The 21771-nt window shown below is 35.4% G+C and overlaps 2 protein-coding genes across 4 annotated transcripts; both read right to left on the reverse strand.

The window, feature by feature from the left end:
- Positions 1-1405: 1405 nt before the first annotated feature.
- LOC102616082 (isoamylase 3, chloroplastic) lies at positions 1406-13006 on the reverse strand. Of its 3 annotated transcripts, XM_006472483.4 has the most exons (24): positions 12699-12998; positions 12564-12618; positions 12411-12479; positions 11955-12112; positions 11118-11211; positions 10740-10976; positions 10361-10465; positions 9089-9193; positions 8219-8353; positions 8011-8097; positions 7629-7680; positions 7364-7427; positions 6704-6803; positions 5988-6088; positions 5703-5754; positions 5205-5267; positions 4560-4649; positions 4404-4476; positions 3912-3991; positions 3447-3551; positions 3266-3364; positions 3105-3166; positions 2642-2750; positions 1406-1946 (listed from the first exon to the last, which is right to left on the reverse strand). In XM_006472483.4, the coding sequence occupies exons 1-24, from the start codon at positions 12839-12841 to the stop codon at positions 1836-1838; spliced, it is 2349 nt and encodes a 782-aa protein (XP_006472546.2). In that variant the 5' UTR covers positions 12842-12998; the 3' UTR covers positions 1406-1835. The 3 variants fall into 3 exon arrangements, 2 of the variants coding, with proteins under 2 accessions (XP_006472546.2, XP_052297742.1); XM_052441782.1 differs by lacking the exons at positions 12564-12618; positions 12699-12998 and having other exon boundaries at positions 11924-12112; XR_008054885.1 differs by lacking the exons at positions 1406-1946; positions 2642-2750; positions 3105-3166 and adding an exon at positions 3691-3728 and having other exon boundaries at positions 12699-13006.
- An 803-nt stretch (positions 13007-13809) lies between these two features.
- LOC102616370 (uncharacterized) lies at positions 13810-21405 on the reverse strand. The gene is made up of 11 exons (XM_052441891.1): positions 21217-21405; positions 20791-20970; positions 20501-20618; positions 20215-20311; positions 19978-20084; positions 19369-19491; positions 19050-19203; positions 18549-18609; positions 18064-18446; positions 15177-16833; positions 13810-14375 (listed from the first exon to the last, which is right to left on the reverse strand). The coding sequence occupies exons 2-11, from the start codon at positions 20916-20918 to the stop codon at positions 14129-14131; spliced, it is 3075 nt and encodes a 1024-aa protein (XP_052297851.1). The 5' UTR covers positions 20919-20970; positions 21217-21405; the 3' UTR covers positions 13810-14128.
- Positions 21406-21771: the final 366 nt, after the last annotated feature.

Genomic DNA, 21771 nt, shown 5'->3' on the forward strand with positions numbered 1-21771 from the left:
GGCCCATAATTCTTCCATGTTACTTACGAGTACGCACATATTTGCGCTTTACAGAAAAGACTGGCAAATGCGACAGCTGGCAGCGACGATCATAAATTTATGTGATTTAAAGAAAAATCCCGGCCGTTCAATGTGTGACAAACTCGAAACATGTTGAATTTAAGGCCATGATTGTGACTCGACAGCGTCTCATGGTTTTTTTGTTTTCTCGGACAGATTCTCGCCGAACTATGCAGTATATAATTAATTAACAACAAAAATTCCACTAACCGTTATGATTGGCACGTTGTTGCTTCTAATTTTTATTTTACATTTATTTTTTTTTATTTTTTTCAGAGTGGACTATCTTTTTCATTTTTGAAAATCATCGGATCATAATTTAATTAAACATTAACTTAATGTGTTATTAATATTTAATTATAAAGTCTCCATCTGCGTCATTGGGTGATTAGTTTGAGCACTTTGGATTCCGACCATAAATTGCTGTTGGAGTTTTGTGTGGTGGTAATGCCAATTTAATTTTTACTTTTTTCAATAATTTAAGACCGATCATTAAGAGTAGGTAGACACGAGTGAGTTCACTGTTTTTGTACTCCAAATGAACCTTTGTAATTATTAAGTTAAAAATGACGATTAAATGAATCATAAACATAAATAATTTTTTTTAATAATACAGGGGACATGTGACTCGTTTGATCGTTGGGAACGGTTAGATATTTTAAAACTTGATAGATCGAGCCAATAGCCATCATCACTTAAGGCAATAGATGAATAGAAAAACTTGCAAACAATTCACAAACGTACACGAAAAATATGAACTTCAAATTACCGAAAATGGCTTTCTTCTTGGTCAATCATATAAATAAACCACCTAAAAAAAGAAATCATATTTCTAAAACCTATTTATTTCCTTTTTGGGATTATATAAATCCCATTAACATAAGAAATTTTTTGCTCTGATTCAATAAAATTTCCACTTAGAACTTGTCTAGCGCACTCACCGGAAAACACCGGGTCCACAATGACACGACACTCAATGACCCAAACGAAATGTGCAATTTGGCATTAGGAACCCGCGTAAACGCACCGTCAACAAACAAATGTAATGCTAATGTTTTCTTTCTCTTCCAAAAAATAAAGCTTAGAAGTCTACTCAAATATTAGCCCCTCTTTATAAAAAATAAAAAATAAAAAATTAGGCCCTCACTTCTCAGTCTTTGTGGGTGCATTTGATTAATTCGTTTGAAAATGCTCGATTTATTTGACTTCCAACGTAATTCACGTATATATTTTTTGACTTGTTAACATTACCCAAATTTAAAATATTAGGAGTTCTATTAAGAGTTCTTTTTTTTAAAAAAAAAAAAAATTTTAAAGTAGAACAAAATTTTATTAAAATAGATCGTGAGCAAGGCTAATTCTGTCCCATTTCGTTCTTTTCACGTAACCACGAGATAGGAAATGATAAAAAGTAATGGATGAGATTCGCTTAGTTGACCGTTAGACCAATCTACGGTCGATGGGGGGAATAGTGTGTGGTCAACAGCGGTGTATGAAGTTACCATACGCGCTCCCTTACATCTTATTTCATAAAAATTATGCTCTTATATTATCTTTTCCTCTACGTTTACTTTCGACTCATTTGCAGCTTCATCCGCTCTTTACAGGTCACCAGTGGATGGAGTATATGGGTTCCACGTCTTTAATCAGACTGCACTATCCACGAACTTTATTTCTGGTCACGTCCTGAAAAATGTAACCATGTCGTGGGAGCATAGAACATGAACACTCTCCAAAGCTCCGACCTACAGGCTGTTTCTGAGGCTATGGTTATTTTATTTAGCTTCAAGCAGAATTGAAGAGTATGGAAACAAATTGTAAGTGCTTCCAGTGCCCGCAGCACCTTCGGGAACAATGTCATCAGGAGACTCCAGATTGGTGTCCACCTGCAATTCAACAAATTGACAATGGTTGTGACCTCTGAATTGGATTTAAGTGATTGATATAGACATAGAACTAATGAATAGTGAAATTAACAAGAATATCAAACGAGCCATTAATCCACACACACACTTTTTCCCTTTTCAATTTCCTAATCATAATCAACAGCTCAGTCTTATAATTATCCATCCGACAAATAAATTATTTTTTTGTCAGGTGCCTATATAAGCAGTTCTACATGCAGGTGGCTATAGTTTTACAGTGGGTGCAACTGTACAAGTAGCAAAATCAAGAGTGCACACAAAGGGTTAGGAAAGTATTGTCAGTATAATAAGAATTTAAGTACACAAAAAACAAAATAATTCACATTTAGTGTCATCTCTCTCTTGCATTCTGGTCTACTGTGCTGACCTCTTACTAAAGTATCAAAATCTTCTACACAAGTGTCAATGATTTGGTATGCCGATGCAATTCCGGTCAACAGATCTAGTTAGCAGTAGTCATATCACCAATTAGAAGTCATCAACTTAACTAATAAATTGAATTTCAAAGACAAATCAGAAAACTTGAATATACGGTTGGCATGCATATTGCTTGAACAAACACAATATGTAGCATCTAAATTGCATTTGTGAGCACAAAAGTTATCAAAGAATGAAACTGCAAACTCCCGTAAACTTTAGAATAAGGAAATACTAACCACACGAAACCATTGCCTCTTCGGAGGTGGTGGGGGTAGTGAAACTTTAACAAAGAAGTCATGAGCATTGAATGCTAAATAGATATCAGCTCCATTGTTGTCGTGAAGCCTGCAAAACAGATATATTAATATTGATAAACATGCTTCTCACGGAGCCATTGCACATTCAATTTTATAAGTCTTGCTACATCAGTTCTACGTTTCTTGGAAAACCAACTATATTTTGTTAAATTGTTGAGTTTATTGGATACTCATTGTATACCATGGAACTGGTTAAGAAAACTACTGTACACAGAAGACGACAGTGTTGTTGAGAATAAGAGTAGCAAAAAGCACTCTTAGGGAAGCAAAAAGAAAAGATAAATCTACATTGACCATAAGAGCAATGTACAAGCATGTCAAACATTTATATATGATTTAAATCATCACAAACTAATGATATAGTCGTTCGAATATCTCTTACGTAAATGCAAGGAATTTGCTGTCATAATTGTCCCAGTTGTCCTCATGCCATGTTACATCATTCTGCATCAGTAGAAAATTGTGTGAGTGCTGACTACTTGTAGAGCACATTTACTAGATGAACTTCATTCCATTAGGGATACAAAAGAAAAGAAAATTTACTATATTAAGAAAATCTTCACGACCAAATACTCTGCGAGACTGTCGGAATTTTATGACCTCGGAGAAAAACCTGTAGTGACTGTTCTTCTTTGTTTCCAACTGCCACCCCAAAAGATTCAGCCATTCAGCCATTACCTGAATAAAAGCTATCAGGAAATAAAAAGCCGAATAAAAAACATACCTGCCCCCACTGGAAATTGTTAATAGCCGTATCATGTCCATAACTGTTGTTATTTCCATATCGAGTATGTCCGTATTCATCTCCCATTAGCATCATTGGGGTTCCCTGTTTGTATCACTTGAAAGAATTAACATTGCCAGAAGTTTCATAAGTAGTATAAAGCAAACAATTCAAATCTTATGACTGATAAGGCTATAACAGTTGTATTTGGTCAGAAACAGAATTAGGAGCTTTTGAAACATACTGATCATATGTTGGAAAAAGGAAGAAATACGACAAAGTCTGTAACGTGCAAAAGATGAAAAATGAGATTTCCGAACTTAAAATAGTCAGTGGAACCACAAAGTTAAAAGTGAAAATAAGAAGTGCAACTGCTTCTGAAGTAAACAGTCTCAATCTCATTCTGTGCGCACTAGCAGGTAAAACAAAGATTTGGTTGCAACGTGCTATCATAAAACAGTTTACCTGAGATACCATTAATGCTAGATGGAAGTTTTTCATTTGCCGGGAACGCAATGCTTTAATACTGGCATCATCTGTTTCTCCTGTCCAAAGAGAAATATTCTGAATTTCAGGAATGGAAAAAAGATCATAACCAATCCTTCACTTTCTCATCGATTATTTCCTTGCAACTGAAGAACCCCAATGAAAGAAACCTTGACCATTTGTCATAAACTGCTATAAGTTTTGACATCAATTTAGGTTTCAAGATCTGAATCCATCAAATTAAGAAAGCCTAAAAGAAATAAAGTGGACTACACCCATGATACGGTGCTTGAAGCACACTAAATGAAGTAAATTCTTTGTAAAATTTTCTCAATTTTTCAAAATGATATTTGTTTCAACATTATCTTGAAACACAGGGCACTAATGGCTAATAAGTCGCAATAACACTCACATACATTGATCAAAACAAGCTTGGTCATACAAGCATTACTACCGTACAAAGAACACTACCTTCAAAACCACAATTCCAGCTAAAATTATCATTGCACCCATCATTCCCTCCTTCTCCATTAGCCTCATTGTGCTACAAAAACGACAATTTTAGAGAACGATTGAATAAATATGATAATAATGAAATTAAATTGATGGCTAGAAATTATTTTATACCTTGTAATTGTATGAAACCAGATCGTACAGTGTGAACCCATCATGTGCAATTATAAAATTAATACTATGATAAGGCTTCCGCTTATTAACCTGAAAGATGAGCAAAATTTACATGCACATAAGTTAATTATGTACAGCAGTAACACCAAATTTTGAGGGGGAAGAAGTAAATTTTCACCAATTTCAGTTGATTTCATCTTTCCTTATGTCCCTTCCTGTTTATAAATTACTAAACTAAGGCCTACAGCTTTGCTCATTCAAAAACTTTTCATATTTCAGATCGATTCAAGTTTTTTTTTTTTGTGGGGGGGGAGGTTATCCTTTGTAAGTTCAAAAATCATTCAGTTATTTTTAAAACTGACTAATTCTAACTGTACCCAACGGTATCATATTCCAATTAAGATTTCTCAAAGCACTCGAGCTGTACGTGGGGCTTTCAATCAATAAAATAAGCTTATGCCAGCATAAATCTTCAACTCATTTCAATTTTGAGATGAGCTTATGATCATGTTGTCTTTTCTTTTAAGCAGCTATTCAACAGTTTTGAACCTTGTTTATAAGTTCCATAACCTGAAAGTATAAAACCTTAAAACAAATGATTGAACATGACAAGAATAGTTGAAACAGAAATATATTGATGCATACTCTGTAAAGGTCGGAAGATCCAGACATACGAGTTGCCAAAATCCCCTTCATGCCAGGATCACCCTATATCATGAAAATTTCAATAAGAAACAGAAATAAGAGAGTAAGTGTTACTACTTGCAAAAGCACTTGATCAAATCAAACAAGGTCAAAATAAGATATTTATGATTTTAAATGTGTGGTTCCTCCAAAAATAAAAAATAAATAAAAAGAGCACAAGAAATGTTCACTTAATAAACAAATATCTTATTTTCAAAAAAAAAAGTTGAGCACATATTATCCAATTAGGACACTAGCAGAAATACCAATAAAATAGACATTCTTAGCATCCATCCCTATTTAACTCACAATCATTTATACACTGAGTTTAAATTGTGAACTGTTGACCTGAATGTCATAACATTATAATAGCAATTTCCATCACAGCTGGTTCAGCTATTTTCTTCCTTTTGAGCCCACCAGCCCATTTTAGGGTAAGGCAAAATTAAGAGATCGCACCTTTATAAACTTTCTTAGGTCATCACGGTACTTCCCATTCCACTCAGCCCATCTGCACAAAATGGATCTCATAAGTGATGGAGGTGAGGTCAGCATGTTTCCATGAGAAAATTTCCAAAAGAAATAAGTGATGGAGGTGAGGCGATCATTTTTCCTCTAGAAACTTTATAAAAGAAATCCATATTGAAAAAGAATGCCAACTATCAAGTACTCATGCATAAGAATCTGATTTTTCTAATTCAACAAGATCATTCAACTCAAAATAACAATGTGAAATGGAGTTACCTATCCCAATTTGGAAATTTTCCAACAAGATAAAGCCCTCTGCAGTCCCAAGGTTCTGCAATTATTTTACACCTAGATAGAATAGCATCTTTGGCAATTGCCTGGAATTTCAAACAATAGTAAGTCACTAGAGCAAACAACACTATCGATCTAAAAAATAAAATCAATCCCCCCTCCCCCCCCGCCCCAAAAAAAACCAAAAAGAAAGCTGATGTATTGCCCTGGAGAAATTCATTTTTCTGATTACCAGCAAAAACTGCACAATTTCTTTTAAGTTAAAGGCTACATCTAAAAAATATTTAGTTAGGATTACCAAAGTTCTAGAAAACCTTACATCAGTTTATTGAATTCAATTTTTTTAAAGGTACAACATTATAGTAACAAATACTTTTGTTGCAAACATTCTGGTGCGCAAAATTGTTCACTTGCATCATAGAATAATCCTAAAATTAACGAGGATGGAGAGAATAAAGAAGGTTCTTCATACTGGTGAGGCTAGAGATCCTGTCTTTTAGCCATATGAACCCACTTAATACCAAATGAAAAGGGAACAATAATTTCACATTTACAGAGCCATAAAAATAATTTCAACTTTACATTTATTCTTTCAACTCATTCTTTCAACTGAATAGGTCTTCACATTCAATGTTCCAAGGAAAGCTATGTTAAACACTCAAACCTGCCTATATAAATCCAGACTCATGTAAATTACTTACCCTAATCAGTGGTGGAGCATTAAGAGGAGAACCATCTGTTCCTCGACACAGTACACTGGCAAGGTCAAATCGAAAACCATCCACGTGATACTCAACAACCCTGCAATTTAAGTTAAAGAGAAAAAGAAAATCAAATCTTCTTTAAAAAGCCATATGCAAAAGTAGAGCAATACAATGATACTAAACTAGCATAAATCTTCTTTATAATATCCAGTAAGAAACTCGGTTAAAACAAAGGTCACCAACATCACTGTCGTACATCTAATTAAAACACAGTTGAAGTAAAGTCACCACCACACCCCCCCCCCCCCCCCCCCGGGGCCCCCCCAACAACAAAACCCCAAAAAAAAAAAAAAAAGTCATATCAGTAAAGTCATCTAATTCTCAGAGATGAAGAATATTGACCAACTCGAATCTAAAAAATCGAGAATACTTTTCTCAAACAATTCAAACCACAAAGAGAATCTCGATGTAACATGTGCTTTCTGATTTACAGTTAACATCATATTCCAGTTTATTACATGATTAAAATTATGGTTCCGGGTGACTTAACGTGAGGACAGGATAAATTCAATACCACATAAAATGTTAATTCTTTTTAGAGACAGCATAGCTCTTATATGTTCACCCTAAATTTTTGGCAATGAATTTAATCCATACCAGTGTCTTAAGCTATCCAGGATGAGTTCCATGACCACTGGATGATTACAGTTTAATGTGTTTCCTGAAGACCAAGAAATGCAAATTAGAGACCTTCAATATCAAATTTAAAGATCAAGAATTTTAAAAGATAAAATCTGTTTAAAGCTGACACGTTGAGTAGTGCTTGGGATCGCAAGAAGACTGTTGTAAGTTCCTACATTACATGAAGTAAAAAAATTCTTCAGGGAAGTAAACAAGAAACAGTTGACAAGGGCAGGAGTACCACAGCCAGCATAGTTGAGCAACTGGCCAGTACCATCCACCATGTAATAAACCTGCAAAATGATTTGTAGGATAATATGACTAACTGAAGAATATAAAAAGAGAAAGGCACGTATAGCTGAAAAGAAAGGTTTGCATCCTGCATAAATTGACAAGCTACCAGATTAAAATTAAAATCAGAGTAGTAATTACGGTAAATTAACTTCTAAAATAATTAATTATCAGAAAAATGATTATTAGAAAGATATAAAGAAAAGAGGGGAAAAAAAAAATCCTTGCACTCTGTTTCATCATTGATTAAATAAACCTTATAAGATCAGTCTAAGTATCCGAAGATATAACGTGCTCTTGCCTGTCGCATAACCATAGAAGTGTAACTTCACCTTATTATCTATGCCACGGAATGAGGTGGTATAAGGGTTAGCATCATCTGCCTCATTTGTATGATTATAGACAACATCCAAAATGACCTGTTGAAAAGTAAAAGCTTCAGTGCAATTTTTTAAGTTTTCAAAGGTTTAAAAAAGGAAAAATTACTTCCAACCAAGAACATGCAATACTAACTCCAAAGTCAGAAAACATACGATTTACCTCTATGCCAGCACCATGCAATGCTTTGACCATTTCCTTGAACTCCCAGGAAGCTTTAAGAGGTCCTCCACCACCAGCTGCATAGCGACTCATAGGAGAAAAGAAATTTATCGTTGAGTAGCCCCAAGTATTGACCTTCCATAGAAAATGAAACATAATAATCATCAATGGTGTCCAATGGAAACAGTAAACACATCAGAAGGGAAGAAATCTGTCAAACTGTTATTTCACCATGGTATAAAGAACTTCAGACTTTTTTTTTAAAGGATACCATATTATGCATGCAAAGGAAAGCAACTAGCATGTCCTTCAAGCATTGATTTGATTTTAGTTGTCGCACACAGAACACAACTCGTAACTCATTTATGCTTAGTTATTAGAACTCAAATTGTCAATTCTTCTGTTCAAAATATTCACTCCACTGCAAACCTTCTCAGACTTCCCAATTTGATCATCACTGTGAGATGTATATTTATTACAAGTTGGGATTTGTGCTAGTTAGCTGTCAAATTATCAGTCTAGTAACTTGGAATATGGACAGAATATTATATTTTCAATTAAAGAATTGAAAGGTAAAATGAGTTTCACACAAGAGTTCTACAACTTCAATGATTGAATATCCAGTACAGTACTCTGCGGAAAGGAAATATCAAGTCAAGCAAATCATTAAAAAATAATAAAAGAAGAGAAATTTAAGAAGGGAGAACCCAAGGAAAAGTCATCCAACATAACTGCAAGAAGAAACAGTTTTAAAAAAAGCAAAGCAACAAAAGAAATTTTATGTGGTGAAAAGTTTATTAGGTAACTGAAGGCTTTACTAGATGAAGCACTTTCCAGCTTTAATGCTCATTAGGGATTTTGATACTTTACCATGTGATCTCTAGGGTTACGGCGCCTTTGAAACTCCATCTCATCAAACTCAAAGACTGGCAATAACTCCACTGCATTGATACCAAGCTCTAGAAGATGTGGGATCTTCAATGTAATTCCAAAATCAGAAAAGTTATTTTCAGCTATGTACAATAAATGTTGATAATTAATGCATACATATCATCAAGAATATTAAACAAATGTTAGTCTCTTCGCACGTCAGAATCAACCAATAAGTCAGTTAGCTGCTTATGTCAAATTTTAGAAGCATTAAGCATTACACTCCATCTTCTCCTTCCCTTATATCTCCATACTTCTGAGTTGCTTTAACATCAGCAATTAATTGTTACATTAGTTTATTGATTTGTCAAATTTTATAGAAGTGTAAAACCAAAGCATTACACTCCACTCATGTATGATTCTTATATCTCCTCTGTAATTGATTTTTCACAATACACCAAGAAGAAAAACCACTGATCCAGTATATATTCACATAATCAAATTTATCCAAAGTCAGACCCCAATTCATCCAGTGAAACACAAATTAATTATTTTCCAATGTCACTATTACTTTTGTCACCACAAAGAAGGCCTTTTTTTCATTTGCCCACATACTTACACTTGCGGTCTTTGTATTACCTCTCTTTTAGAATCTGGATGATGAGCTTTAATACATTGATCATTGGTGTCAGAAAATCGTGGTTCTATGCTATGAAGTGTTAATTTAAAATAACCTCACAAAGGAAACTCCCATGGCATCTGAATTTTTCTCCGCAGAGAAGGGGTAGTTTTTAACTTAAATTGGGAGATGAGAAACCCTTACATCTAAACCTGAAACTCAGTGTTATCCAACTGTTTCTCACTTCATAACTTGTCCAAAAATCTAAAGGTTTTTAGAGATATATAAGCCCACTAGGGACCAAAAAACCCTTGGATGCTCATAATTTTCCAATACAGAACTCCATGTCCTTACATGAGTTAGTTCCAATCTACATCCAAAATCATAATCCATTGAAGACCTTATGTCCAAAATGAACACATACACACACTTGTACCATCATTAAGCTGGATCTTTAGATCAATCTCATCAACTGAATGATGCTCAAGTCAATGGAATCCTTATTAAAAATCACAATGAACAAAATCTGGAACCGGAACTTTCACAAGAAAATTAAGAGTTTCCATCCAAAATTCTAAAGTTTTTGTCAAAGATAGAGAGCTCAAAGGCCATCTATCAGACCTTGATTCAGTTTAATACCATAAAGTATCTACCTTCTGTATCAAACCTAGGTAGCTTCCACGTATTTCTGGATCCAGCCCACTAGATTCATCCCCTGTAAATGCCCGAACATTCATTTCATATATAACAAGATCTTTCTGCAAAGACAGTTACAATTATATAAAAAGGGTGAACTGCAAATGCAAATTAGAAACATGACACAGAATCTATTATCTCCTAAACAGTAACAATGAAATTTTAGAACCAGCTAGTATCAGGCAAATGTGCATTGGACATATAGCAAATAATAGAAATGCATTACAACATGATACAAGGGAAAATCAAAATTTTAATCTACATGATAAATTGCAGGAAATTGTGGGGGGTGGAATCCTTCTCATAACCATACACCCATGTTAATGACCTGCGTACCTCAGGTATATTTGGAAGCTTGTAGTTATCTCCCCAATCGAAAGGCAAGCTTTCAAAATCATAAGTTCCAAGAAATTTAGACAATTTAGCACTAGCATCTCCGAAATGCCGTCGACCCTCAACTAATTTTGCATAAGGATCGATAAGCACAATGCTACTGTCAAATCGATGTCCTTGATGCCAATCTCGAGGACCATCAACACGATAACCATAAAGAACTTCGCTCCGCGGCAGATCCTGCAATTACAGGAGCATCTTAATAGCATGAAATAAGAGTACGCCCAGGAGATAACATCATAATAGGACATATTTGGATAGCTATCGAAGTTATCCCCAAAAATGAAGGTTGTCATATAAGTAAACCAGGAGCAAGACTACCTCAATGCATATGTGCCAGATGTCTCCAGTTTTATTTACACAAGGATCCAAAGGTAGCTCAATCATTCCACCATCTTGCCAGTCAAGCTTTTCTCTGGGGAAAATATTGCATCATACGGTATTCAGATGAATCAAATCATCCATAAATAATATCTAAGAGATTTTTCCTCATACTAGATGAGAAAAATATTGATGTACAGCCTCCCCTACTTCAATGAGAGCATTAAGTAGAGGGGTTAACTGCATAAGCATTCAAGCAAATTCATATTGTGCATTCACGTGCCACCTACCAAATTCTATAATACCTCAATTCCATCATAACAAAATCATAAAACAATCAATCGCATGAAAGACATGCATCAACTGCATCCAAACCAATTTGTTTAAAAAGCTGTACTATACCACACAGGTTATCTGAATGCCAGATCACTGATCCTCATAAAAGACAAGTTACTAATCAGAAATATCCATGATTCAAATCCAAAGTTCTGCCCAAGACGCCTCTACTTGTTCATACTACTATTTCCTTCCAGATTTTGATAATTTTACCATCACATAAAAATAGGACATTCAATTTATTTCTTTTGCTGCTCACAGCAGAAGACCACAAACTAATGTGCTTCCAAGGTAGTATATATGTTGCATGTACATGAAAGGAAATAGCATATCTTTTATATCAACTAAGAAATTTTTTTAAGAAAAGATTGTTATAACTAAAAGATCACAAACCCATTTCAAATACATCACAAATAAAGAATCCTGTTGAAACAGTATGCTTAATACATAATTCCCAATAGCTCTTATACCTATAAATGAGACAAGGAAATGCATCGTCACCTCTTGGGAAGTGACAGGCAAAGTGTGACTGCAGTCGCATGCTGAGAAAAAATAGCAAAATTGATCCCATTTTCAACTTCTGATACGCCTATAGGAAATGCCTGACCTTGGGAAGTTTTCAGTGGCAGGGTGGTTTCTGATACTCGAGGGGATTCTTCCTAGATCGCAAGCAGAGGGTACAAATTCGTGAGAATCAATCTCAAACTTTAGATGCAGAATATATTTACAAGCAAGCACTTCTTGGTGCAATGCAGTTCACTAAAAAGCACAATATGAACCCACATATAAGAGAATAAAAAGAAGCGTCAAACAATTTTTTTTTTTTTTTGAACTACGTAGTCTTACTTCTCATCATTTTAGAACCATCTCATTCCACATACATAATTTAGAAGTGCATACGATAAGCAAGCATAAAGAAAAGATAAATCTAAGAAGAGATTGAAAACAGGCAATCACCTCGAGCACACGCTCTTGAGTTGGCTGATTATAAGCACTTGGTGTTGTATGCTTGACGCTGCTGCTTGTCTAACCCATGCAAAATTTTAAATCATATATCCCTTACTGGCAATAAGAAACTCGAAACAGAAATAGAAAATGAAGTTAACATGCCTTATTGAAATTGCTCGGAGTGTTTCCTCTTGACACCTTTTTACTCAATCTCAATCTAATAGAGGATCATCAGGAGTCATACAATTAGCCGAGTAAATAAATGATATGGAAAATAGAGTTGATAAAGGAATGTACCCCATCTCGTGAGCTGGAGAAGCAGCGGAAAACGAACGGTAGAGCTTGTGGGATAAGGTGGGAGCAAACAGAAGTAATTTAGTAGAGTTGGAAAGTGCAGGAAGTGGCTGATGGATCATCATGGTTCCTTCGAAGGCTTTCATGAAGAGCAAAGTATAAGATTCAAAGTGATCTTTTTACTTTTGGTTTTGTTAATTGATTGAGTGAGAGTGGGACGTAAGACTCAGAGAGAGCCTTGATACTTTGAAGGAAAGTGAAGTGTGAGACTTTTCGGTTATCGTTTGGACTTTTGGAGTGATTCGTGATTCGAGAGCGGCATTGGCAGCGGGGACTGCCTCCTTTTCTGTCTGCCACGTGAACGGGCACGCTCAGTTTAAGTCTGGACTTTACACGTGTCAGTTTCTGGAAGATATATATCATTCAATCGCTAGATTGTGTAATAATGTGTCTCGAAAGTCTGAGGCCCTTTTAGTTTTTGTAAATGAAAGAGGGGAGGATTTAATCAGTGGGCAGTTGCTTACCGCAATTCCCTCAAAAGAATTATTCAACATTAAAAAATGATAACATGTAATTTAAAAGAAGTTATTTACTATTAAAAAATAATAACTGGTAAAATAATTTCGAGGTTATAAATTATTTACAATGAAATTTAATAAGATTTTAATTAAGATTTTTTAAATTATTTTTTTATTAAAAATTATCCTCCTATAACTTGGGTCACTTCTCTTAAGTTTCAGTGTGTTTATTGCAATTTTATTTCGGATTTTACTCCCATTTCAGTAGGATAAAGGAGATTCAAAATGCATAACCAATCAACCATCTATGAAAATATTTCTGTCATGGGAAAGGGCTAAACCCTAGGCATAACCATTTAACAATATAATTAGCGAAAATGAATCTCTGTTTAATTTCTTTCATAAACTGAAATGAATTCCACTGCAATTTAATTTATACACAATCAGTATAAATTAAATAATAGTAATAATAATAATAAGGGAGTAACATACACAACCCACAAGAACCACACAAATTATGGGACCCACATAATTGTGTGGTTCTTGTGGGTTGTGTATGTTACATGAAATGTAACATAGCAAAATCCTAATAATAATAATAATAACAAATAATCACCATATCATTAAAATGGCGAACCACAATAACTGGTATTATAATGTCAATCCCTTTCACTTTGAGTGAATCAACAGACGGGGAAAAAAAATGAAAAAAACTGAACTTCCTATTCCTATCACTTTCTTTTGACATTTCATGTAATGATTGTTCTATTCACTCCTTGCATAAGTGCAGGCACATGCCCTCCGGTTCCCTATGTACCTCTCACCTTTTTTTTTTTTTTTTTTTTTTTTTCAAGTCCATCATTGTTAGTATTGGACAAATTCTTTTATACACATCCAAGCAAGATTGTCAAAATCCTATTTGCTAGCAACAGATGCAGAGGCTGCAGCAGCCTCCGCTATCAAGGAAATTGGCTGGCGAGCCTGCAGGCAAGCACCAATATCAAAGGGGTGCAATTCAGTTCCATCAAAAATAAGATTAACGCCCGGAAGAACTACTTCTCGGCTCTCAGCTTCATCGGGTTCAGGCTTTACCACATTCATAGAAGAGGTTTCTTCAACAGGCCTTGTTGCAGCTTCATACACAGGAGTTAGAGCATATGATCTGCAAACATGATAGTAAAATTATGGTTTTGCAGGTTTCATTTACTGCAGGTTTGAATCACATCATAATAGAAGCAAATACATTGTCAGACTATAACCAATATTTCAAAAAAATAATAATAATAATAATTGATTTTCACCATCCTAGACCGAATGAAGTTTCAAATTGGACTTTGTTTTAACTTGGACCACTAAAATTAAATTTCATAATCATTTCTGTCATAAAGCCAGTAATTCTCGTTTGTTGAAGTGACTGAAACAACAATACTATTCATCTCTTGACACTTTTGCAAAAGAAATATATGTAAATAAATATCACAGTTGATCCAAAAGTCCCAAACCATGAATAAAATTGTCATATGACAGTTGCAAGCACAAACTTCCTCCACTTTAACTAATAAAAATTAGTTTTGGCAACAATGAACTATTTTGAAAGGGTGGTGAAGTGTAATTAAACCTGGGTCAGCTTAAGATGTGTATTCCATGCAAACCTATGTGAAAAAAGTACATCCAGTTCCGCATAACCAACCTACACTTCCTTGGAAATCCTACCTAGTACTAACTACATCTTTTTTGTTACAAAACGGATTGTGTTAAAAAGAAAGTAAAATACAAGAAGTGGACAGGAACCGTATCTACTTCATTGACGGATATAAAAGAATAAATAAATGGGAAAAGCTTATAAAGAAACCTGCCCACCAAACATGGTTTAAAAAATAAATCATTGACGAGCAAAAAGCAGTTAAACACAAGAGGTTGAAGGAAACAAAACTAAGGATGCACATATGTGATAAAGACAGACCTCAGAATGCTACCATCAAAGCTCAGAACTTCAGTCCGGCAACGCTGTCGATTAGCAAGCTTTAATCTCTGATACTCGCTTGTGGCTCCTGATATAGGAGAAGAAGGGTCTACCAACGGATTCCACCTTCCGCTAGCATAGTTCATCAGTTGCCGAGATGAGTCCTTCGATTGCTCTTTCTGGTAAAGAAGTTTCGCTGCAGGACCTGTTGCATGGTACTCTGCACAAACATCCCGCAACCTTTTTCTTAAGCCTTGCATTTCGTCGTGATGCTCAGTGAGAGAATCAGCTTGAAGTAATTGTGATGAGACAACCCTTTTACAAATATTGTTGCATAATTTTGGACTAAAAAGTGGCATTCCAAATTCAACACTTAGTGGGACCCAGTCATACTTCTCATCATCAGGTGAAAAGGATTCCGATTCGCTTTCTTTAAAAAGTTTTAATAGGCGGATATAGCCAATTGTCCACAATTCTATCTTGTTTGCCAAATCAGTCAACAGACAATTCAGTCTCGAGCTTTCTTCTTCACACAATCCCAATTCATTTCCTACTCTAGCAATTGAGCCATCAGAGTTCTTTAGGGGCAAGGGTATATCCAAAGTAACAACTCTTCCGGACTCATCAAGATCATACTTGCTTAGGGGCTGCACTATCACAGCTGAGTATTTGAGAAGTGAATTTAGACAATGTAAGAGAAAACATCCCTTAACTAAGTTTCCTTCGAACTTGCCTCCCAAACCACCAATTGTCAAACCATCCCACGACCACATAAGGGCTTTTTCACAACCAGCCAAAGGTGCCGGAAGCATGCGTAGGCATTGTCCTTTCATCAGAACAACTGTTATAGGTCCACTAGAAACAGTTGAATATAGTACCAATTTCATCCATGGTGTCATAGATGAATAGGAGGGAGGACCAAAATGGATAGGACCTTTTGGACCAGGAAGAACTGATGAACAAGGAAGAGGAATCATCGAGACAACAATATCATAGTCACGAAGAAACAACCGATCTAAAGTTGCTGGGGCAAGAGCAGCCAAGCTTTCACAGCGGAGAATATCCACTTGATATTTCTTTTTCTTCCTCAAAGTACCTTTATTAACATCAGATTCTTCAATAGGTATCTGTTTCTCATCATTCAGGAAATTTGGGTCTGGTTTAGAGACCTCATTTAACAAACTACTATCTTCTGATAAATTAAGAAATGATGTCTCATCATCAGTACTTCCAGAAAGGGGTTCATCCAAAATATGCACATCATCAGTACTTCCAGAAAGGGGTTGATCCAAAATATGCACATTCTGAAGCCTCGAATTCATGGAATCATCAATAATGTGTCTGGCTTCATTGCTAACAAAGGGTTCTGATTTGTCAGTCAATGTTGTATCAGCAATCAGAGAAGCAGCCTCGTCAGTACTTGAAGCTGACATGTCCAATTTATCACAAATTTCCACTGCTTTAACATCAGTGGAAATGCCGCCCGAAAGAAGGCATTCCAAGACACAACGAAGACTAAATGCATGATTTGCAAATTCCTGCAGTTCCCCTTCAAATTTTGCTCCCTCTAATGTACTCAGATCCTTGCACAGATCTGCAATGCTAGCATGACCCAGCTTCCCTGCTTCGTACAGTGTTACAGCATGAGATTTCAAGCCTGAAATATTACATGAAATACACAAGTTACTTTTAGATAATAGAAAGAAACAATGTAGACTTGTATAACTCAAGCAATTATATACATGAAAGATGACATGGATAAAATACAATTCCAAATCTTTAACATCCAACTCTAACTATTTTAAATTCCCCATGCACAATATTTTGACAAAAAATGAGTTTGACTATTTGTTCCTTCATACTACTCTTAATAGGGAATATAAAACACAGTACCCAACAACCCAACTTCAAACACAGCAATCAGGAAATAATAGATTCGACTCCGAGAGACCAAGAAATGCTTCATAGCTAAATTCTCTCGGAAGATGATCATAAAAAGGAAGCTTAACATACAACTTATACCAGGCATTCTCCAATCCTTGTTCTTCCTTATATTAATCTCCTTTGGTCTTAATCTGTTATGCTAATTGAAATGTCACATGCTATTCACATGACTATCCTATTGAAACAGAATAAAGGAAAATGAAGATTAAGCCAGACATAAAGATAAAATCCATCTATAGTTTCCTTTAACTATTCAGTCCAAATTGGAATAGTGGAACAGCTTTGCCTAGGAATGATGCTTAGATACTCCTGCCCCATAGGAGATACAAATATACACATGAATAGTAACAAAAGTGAATTGAAAAGGCTATTCAGCAGAACTATCATAAGAGTTTCCACAGGATTAAAAAGGCCACTTAGGAGGAGGTGCTAAACATGCAGCTCAACTTATATCCACTTACAGTTACCACTATTGTGATAACTAATCCAACTCTTTTGAAGAGAAGGCCAGGTCATCCTATCACTGCCATAAAATAACAATTTATGCCCTAAAAATGGAGAAGTAACTCTCCTGGGACTTAATCCAGTCCTGAAAAAACTTACATTCGTGAAATGGCTTTGTTCCTTTTTTTTTTCCCTCTCTTGGGGAGTGTGCCGAGGACCCCGTTCCGCAAAAGTTGTGGGATGGGGTCCTTTGGTACAAGAAGAGGGTCATAGCCATGGTAAGGCTGTACAAGTGGGTAAAGGTACAAGGAGAGAACCCTGCATCTGCCCATTCCATTATAAACAACTATATTTAACAAAAGTATTAATCTGATTCTGGTCCATGAATTATGAATCCAAGAGAATTGGAGTTTTTTCAAATGGCTGGAATGCCAACCACATAAAAATGGTTGTATTTGACGGTCAAGAAAAGGGGGACAAAAAAGAGGAGGAACAAGACCTGGTGAAACAGAACCCATCATAAGATAGGATGTTATATTGGCATCTACAATAAAAGCAACACGGGCGAGGCCAGCACATGGTCCATAGTTCTCTGTCCCTGTGCTGTCTCCTTGTTGACTATAATCACCATCACCAGACATGACCCCTGAGCCTATACTAGCACGATATGCCTCATCTTCATCACTGAGAGTCACTCTTGGTGAATTAGGTACGCTTGTATCTTGAAGAATGGAAGCGGGATCAATTATTTTTATTGCCCATCCCAATCGACAAGCAAAAGATGCAGCTGCTTGCAGTTGAGAAAGGTCAGCCTGTAATGTTGCTGCCAGTTCAGCAACAGTGGCATTCTCACTTGAAACAACAAAAACTGCGTAAAGCAACCTGAATAATGTGTTTAATAGTGTTAAAATCTTAGTTCTGTACAGCAAGTAAACAACATTCAAATGACAGAAAATGAATCATTAACCAAAATAACTTCCTTACTCCTCAATCGGATCTTCATAAGACTGCTCCCTGTTGGAAACAAACCCTTCAAGCCTGGAAACTGAATCATCACAAATACTTGTTACTTAAAATCAAAATAAATGAGAAAAGCAGAGAAAGGTTGGATCAGTCACATCATCATCCAGAACACAAACAAGTAAGAACAAGGAAAGCAGTTGTATCTAATTGCATTATACAATGAAGAAAAGTCAGCTAAGTGGACAATGGAATCAACTCTAATATTCCTGGTACAGCAGTTACTCAGAAATTCAATTACCAGAAAGGCAGACAAAAATCCCAAAACAAGGAACAAGGAAAAATGTATATCCAAGAGACTCAAGTCATTATAAATTCAATCAAAGGTTTGTGAAATCTTCTGCTCCTCCAGTATTTCATTTACCCCCTGACAAAATGAGATTCACCCAGAAACGAACCACATATTTCATCTATTTATTAGAGAATATTATTTGGCAAAAAAAATTCTGCACATGAACAGCCTACCCTTAAATCGGTCATCAGGATATACAGGAACATCAAAGTAGATCAGTCCCCGTCGATAAAGACCCTTTATAATGTCAGGATCAAACAAGATAAATGAATTAGCCTCCTCTTTACATACTTTATCTATCATTGCCGTTTCTTCTTCTGTGAGTTTCTGTAGCAGGAAGGGAAAACAACATAAGCTCATGTAAGCCACTTGAAGCTTCAACAGCAATTATATGGACGTGTGTCTGTGTGTCGCCGAAATATGCATGCATATAAAACCAAAGAGGTGACCACTGTTTAGAGTCGTAAAAAAATAGGACTTTTGATCTCTTACCTTAAATTCTTCTAAGGTAAAATTGACAAGACAAACTCCCCACCATGGTTCAATTACAAAGTCCACTGGTTGAGTAGGCAACAGCTCTTTGGCAATTGACTTGTTAAGCTTCCACATAATTTTCTGAATAGCTCAAGATGAGTATATCATAAGTGAAATGCTTTTATTTCATCTATAAAGATGAATTGCAAATTAAGCTGAGACACTATTAAATCTAATAAACCTTTACATAGATTTGTGAAGCCAGCAGATAACAGAATCATGCCTCAGGGAAATCACCAACACAGAATGTTTCAGCAAGCTTGTCTAAAATTATATTAGGTCCATTAGACATGACTTTATCAACTGATTCTGATAACATCTATCAGAAATCAAGGAAAGACTATCCAATTGTTTTAGGTTCAGATTTGGTTTTCAAGTCTTAATATTCTTTTCAACTTCACGGCCCCACTATGAGTGGTCAGAATAATTTCTCTGGCCAATTGTAATATCAGTCATTGAACAATCCATTGCATGGATGAGACACCCAAACACGTGCACAAAAACATGTGTGCATACAGATAGGCACACTATATGAATATGTGACCATACAGGCAACTGATTCAGCACCTTAGATCTGCACTTGTTCATAATATCAATAAATTCGTTTCTCCCAATTCCAGTAAGCCGCAAGGCATCTGCTGCACTGAAGTTTGGTATGCTGTCATAGGGTTGCTCTGTTAACAACAATACACAAGAGGAGTTCTAAATATTATTAAGTATATAATAGTGGAAAATTATGATAAATTCAATGCTAACAGTATAGCATACTTAAATTTAATTTCTTCTAAAAAGGCAAACTATTACCATTTTTCATAACCTCGAATATCATATCACAGTAATATCTGAAAGGAGATAGCCTCATAACACGGCAAACATACTCTGCAAGGTGATAAGGAAATAACTGTAGAAAAAGGAAGTCAACAACAAGTTAAGTGCACAAGCACAAAAAAGAAGACAATAAAACTTATAAACTGCAGAAGGGGTAACAAACGAGTAACTCTGTAGCAGAATGAAAACTCTTTTGCAAAATGCAACATGTATGTTACATATAATTAGAGAGTTTCCCAAGTGTTTTCACATTAAAACGCACCGCCAGATTTTTCCGCAAGTAACGCACCATGTCTTCATAATATTCACCTTCTTTGCATACTCTGCGTGCAAAACATTTGTTCCAAGGAAGTCTCTTCTTAATGCAATGCTCAATGATCCTGCATGTCATTCCCATAGAATAGAAGTCACATACATATTTGCCACAAGTTCATAAGAAAGAATTTTAAAATTCACCTCTATAAATGACCTCATTCACTCTAGTCAAATTTAATACCCATTTCACATAGTTGGAAAATAAAGCAAGGATACTAAGTAGAAGCAACTAATAACCTTCTGTGCCATTCTTCCTTAGAAGTAAGTGTAGCTTGAAGCCGCTTTGGGAGATTCTCCCATGGACATTCTTCATTAATTGCTTTCAAGAGCAACTGTTCCTCGATTGTAGTCGGAACGTGCTGCATCTTTTTTTTGCTTTTTACCTAATCACTTGATCCAGTCAACAAATAGCTGCTTCTGAAACACTCAAAAACAACCGAGACTGAGCGTTTTAACAAGAATTTCGAAATTGCGATCAAACAACAAAGAAGCGTCAACTAGCTACGGGGTTTATGAAATTAACAAATGAGAAGCATTGTTGGTTGCTACACAAACCGTACAGTTATTTTGATTTTTTTTTTTATTCCAGGAGCAATTTAAAGGACATTTTGGAAACAGCTAATGTCGATGCATAAAATTCAAAGTGGAAAGAATTGATCGGACCTGAAAACGCTTCTCCAGATCCTGGTGGCGCTGGTAGGGTTTTTAAATGGGGAACGAGATCTACAAAAGAGTTTGAATTGCATGCATTCGCTAATGACTTACGAGCAATGACTGCTATTATTATTATTACTACTATACTTGCTACAAGCCTGACCAATCCATTTTTTATTCTGTCTATTCGTTATTCAGGAAGAAGTAGTTTTATTTTCTTTGAATGGGTTATTCAAGTTGTTAGACCCGTACACAACTGAGACCTTAGTACCTGACCCGGATCCGCCAATATAACCCTTTTTTTAATTTTAACTTACGTATCAACACTTTTTTCCTCTTAATTACAGTATTTAATATCTAACACGGAATGATTCCTTTATGAAATAGAAATTGAAATTGAGTGGAATGAAAATGGGATAGAAATAGGAATAAGCTGAAATAATAATGAGATTTTAATATTTACTTGATAAAGATAAATGAAAATAAGAATGTGCTGGAATGTCATTAATATGTTTACTTGACAAAATAAATGAGAATGAGAATTAATTTACTAAAATACTCATA

This window comes from Citrus sinensis, chromosome 5 (genome assembly GCF_022201045.2).
Source record: "Citrus sinensis cultivar Valencia sweet orange chromosome 5, DVS_A1.0, whole genome shotgun sequence".
In the NCBI taxonomy this organism is placed as follows: domain Eukaryota; kingdom Viridiplantae; phylum Streptophyta; class Magnoliopsida; order Sapindales; family Rutaceae; genus Citrus; species Citrus sinensis.

What these genes read in the sequence shown, in the direction of transcription:
- LOC102616370 (XM_052441891.1), bottom strand. Translation starts at nt 20,918, where the DNA reads ATGCAGCACGTTCCGACTACAATCGAGGAACAGTTGCTCTTGAAAGCA. An exon ending in AAGGAAGAATGGCACAGAAG is followed by an intron (nt 20,619 to 20,790) that starts GTTATTAGTTGC and finishes AATGACATGCAG; the next exon opens with GATCATTGAGCATTGCATTA. An exon ending in ATTCGAGGTTATGAAAAATG is followed by an intron (nt 20,085 to 20,214) that starts GTAATAGTTTGC and finishes TGTTGTTAACAG; the next exon opens with AGCAACCCTATGACAGCATA.
- LOC102616082 (XM_006472483.4), bottom strand. Translation starts at nt 12,841, where the DNA reads ATGAAAGCCTTCGAAGGAACCATGATGATCCATCAGCCACTTCCTGCA. An exon ending in TGCCTGTCACTTCCCAAGAG is followed by an intron (nt 11,212 to 11,954) that starts GTGACGATGCAT and finishes TATTTTCCCCAG; the next exon opens with AGAAAAGCTTGACTGGCAAG. An exon ending in TGGTTTCATACAATTACAAG is followed by an intron (nt 4,477 to 4,559) that starts GTATAAAATAAT and finishes TCGTTTTTGTAG; the next exon opens with CACAATGAGGCTAATGGAGA.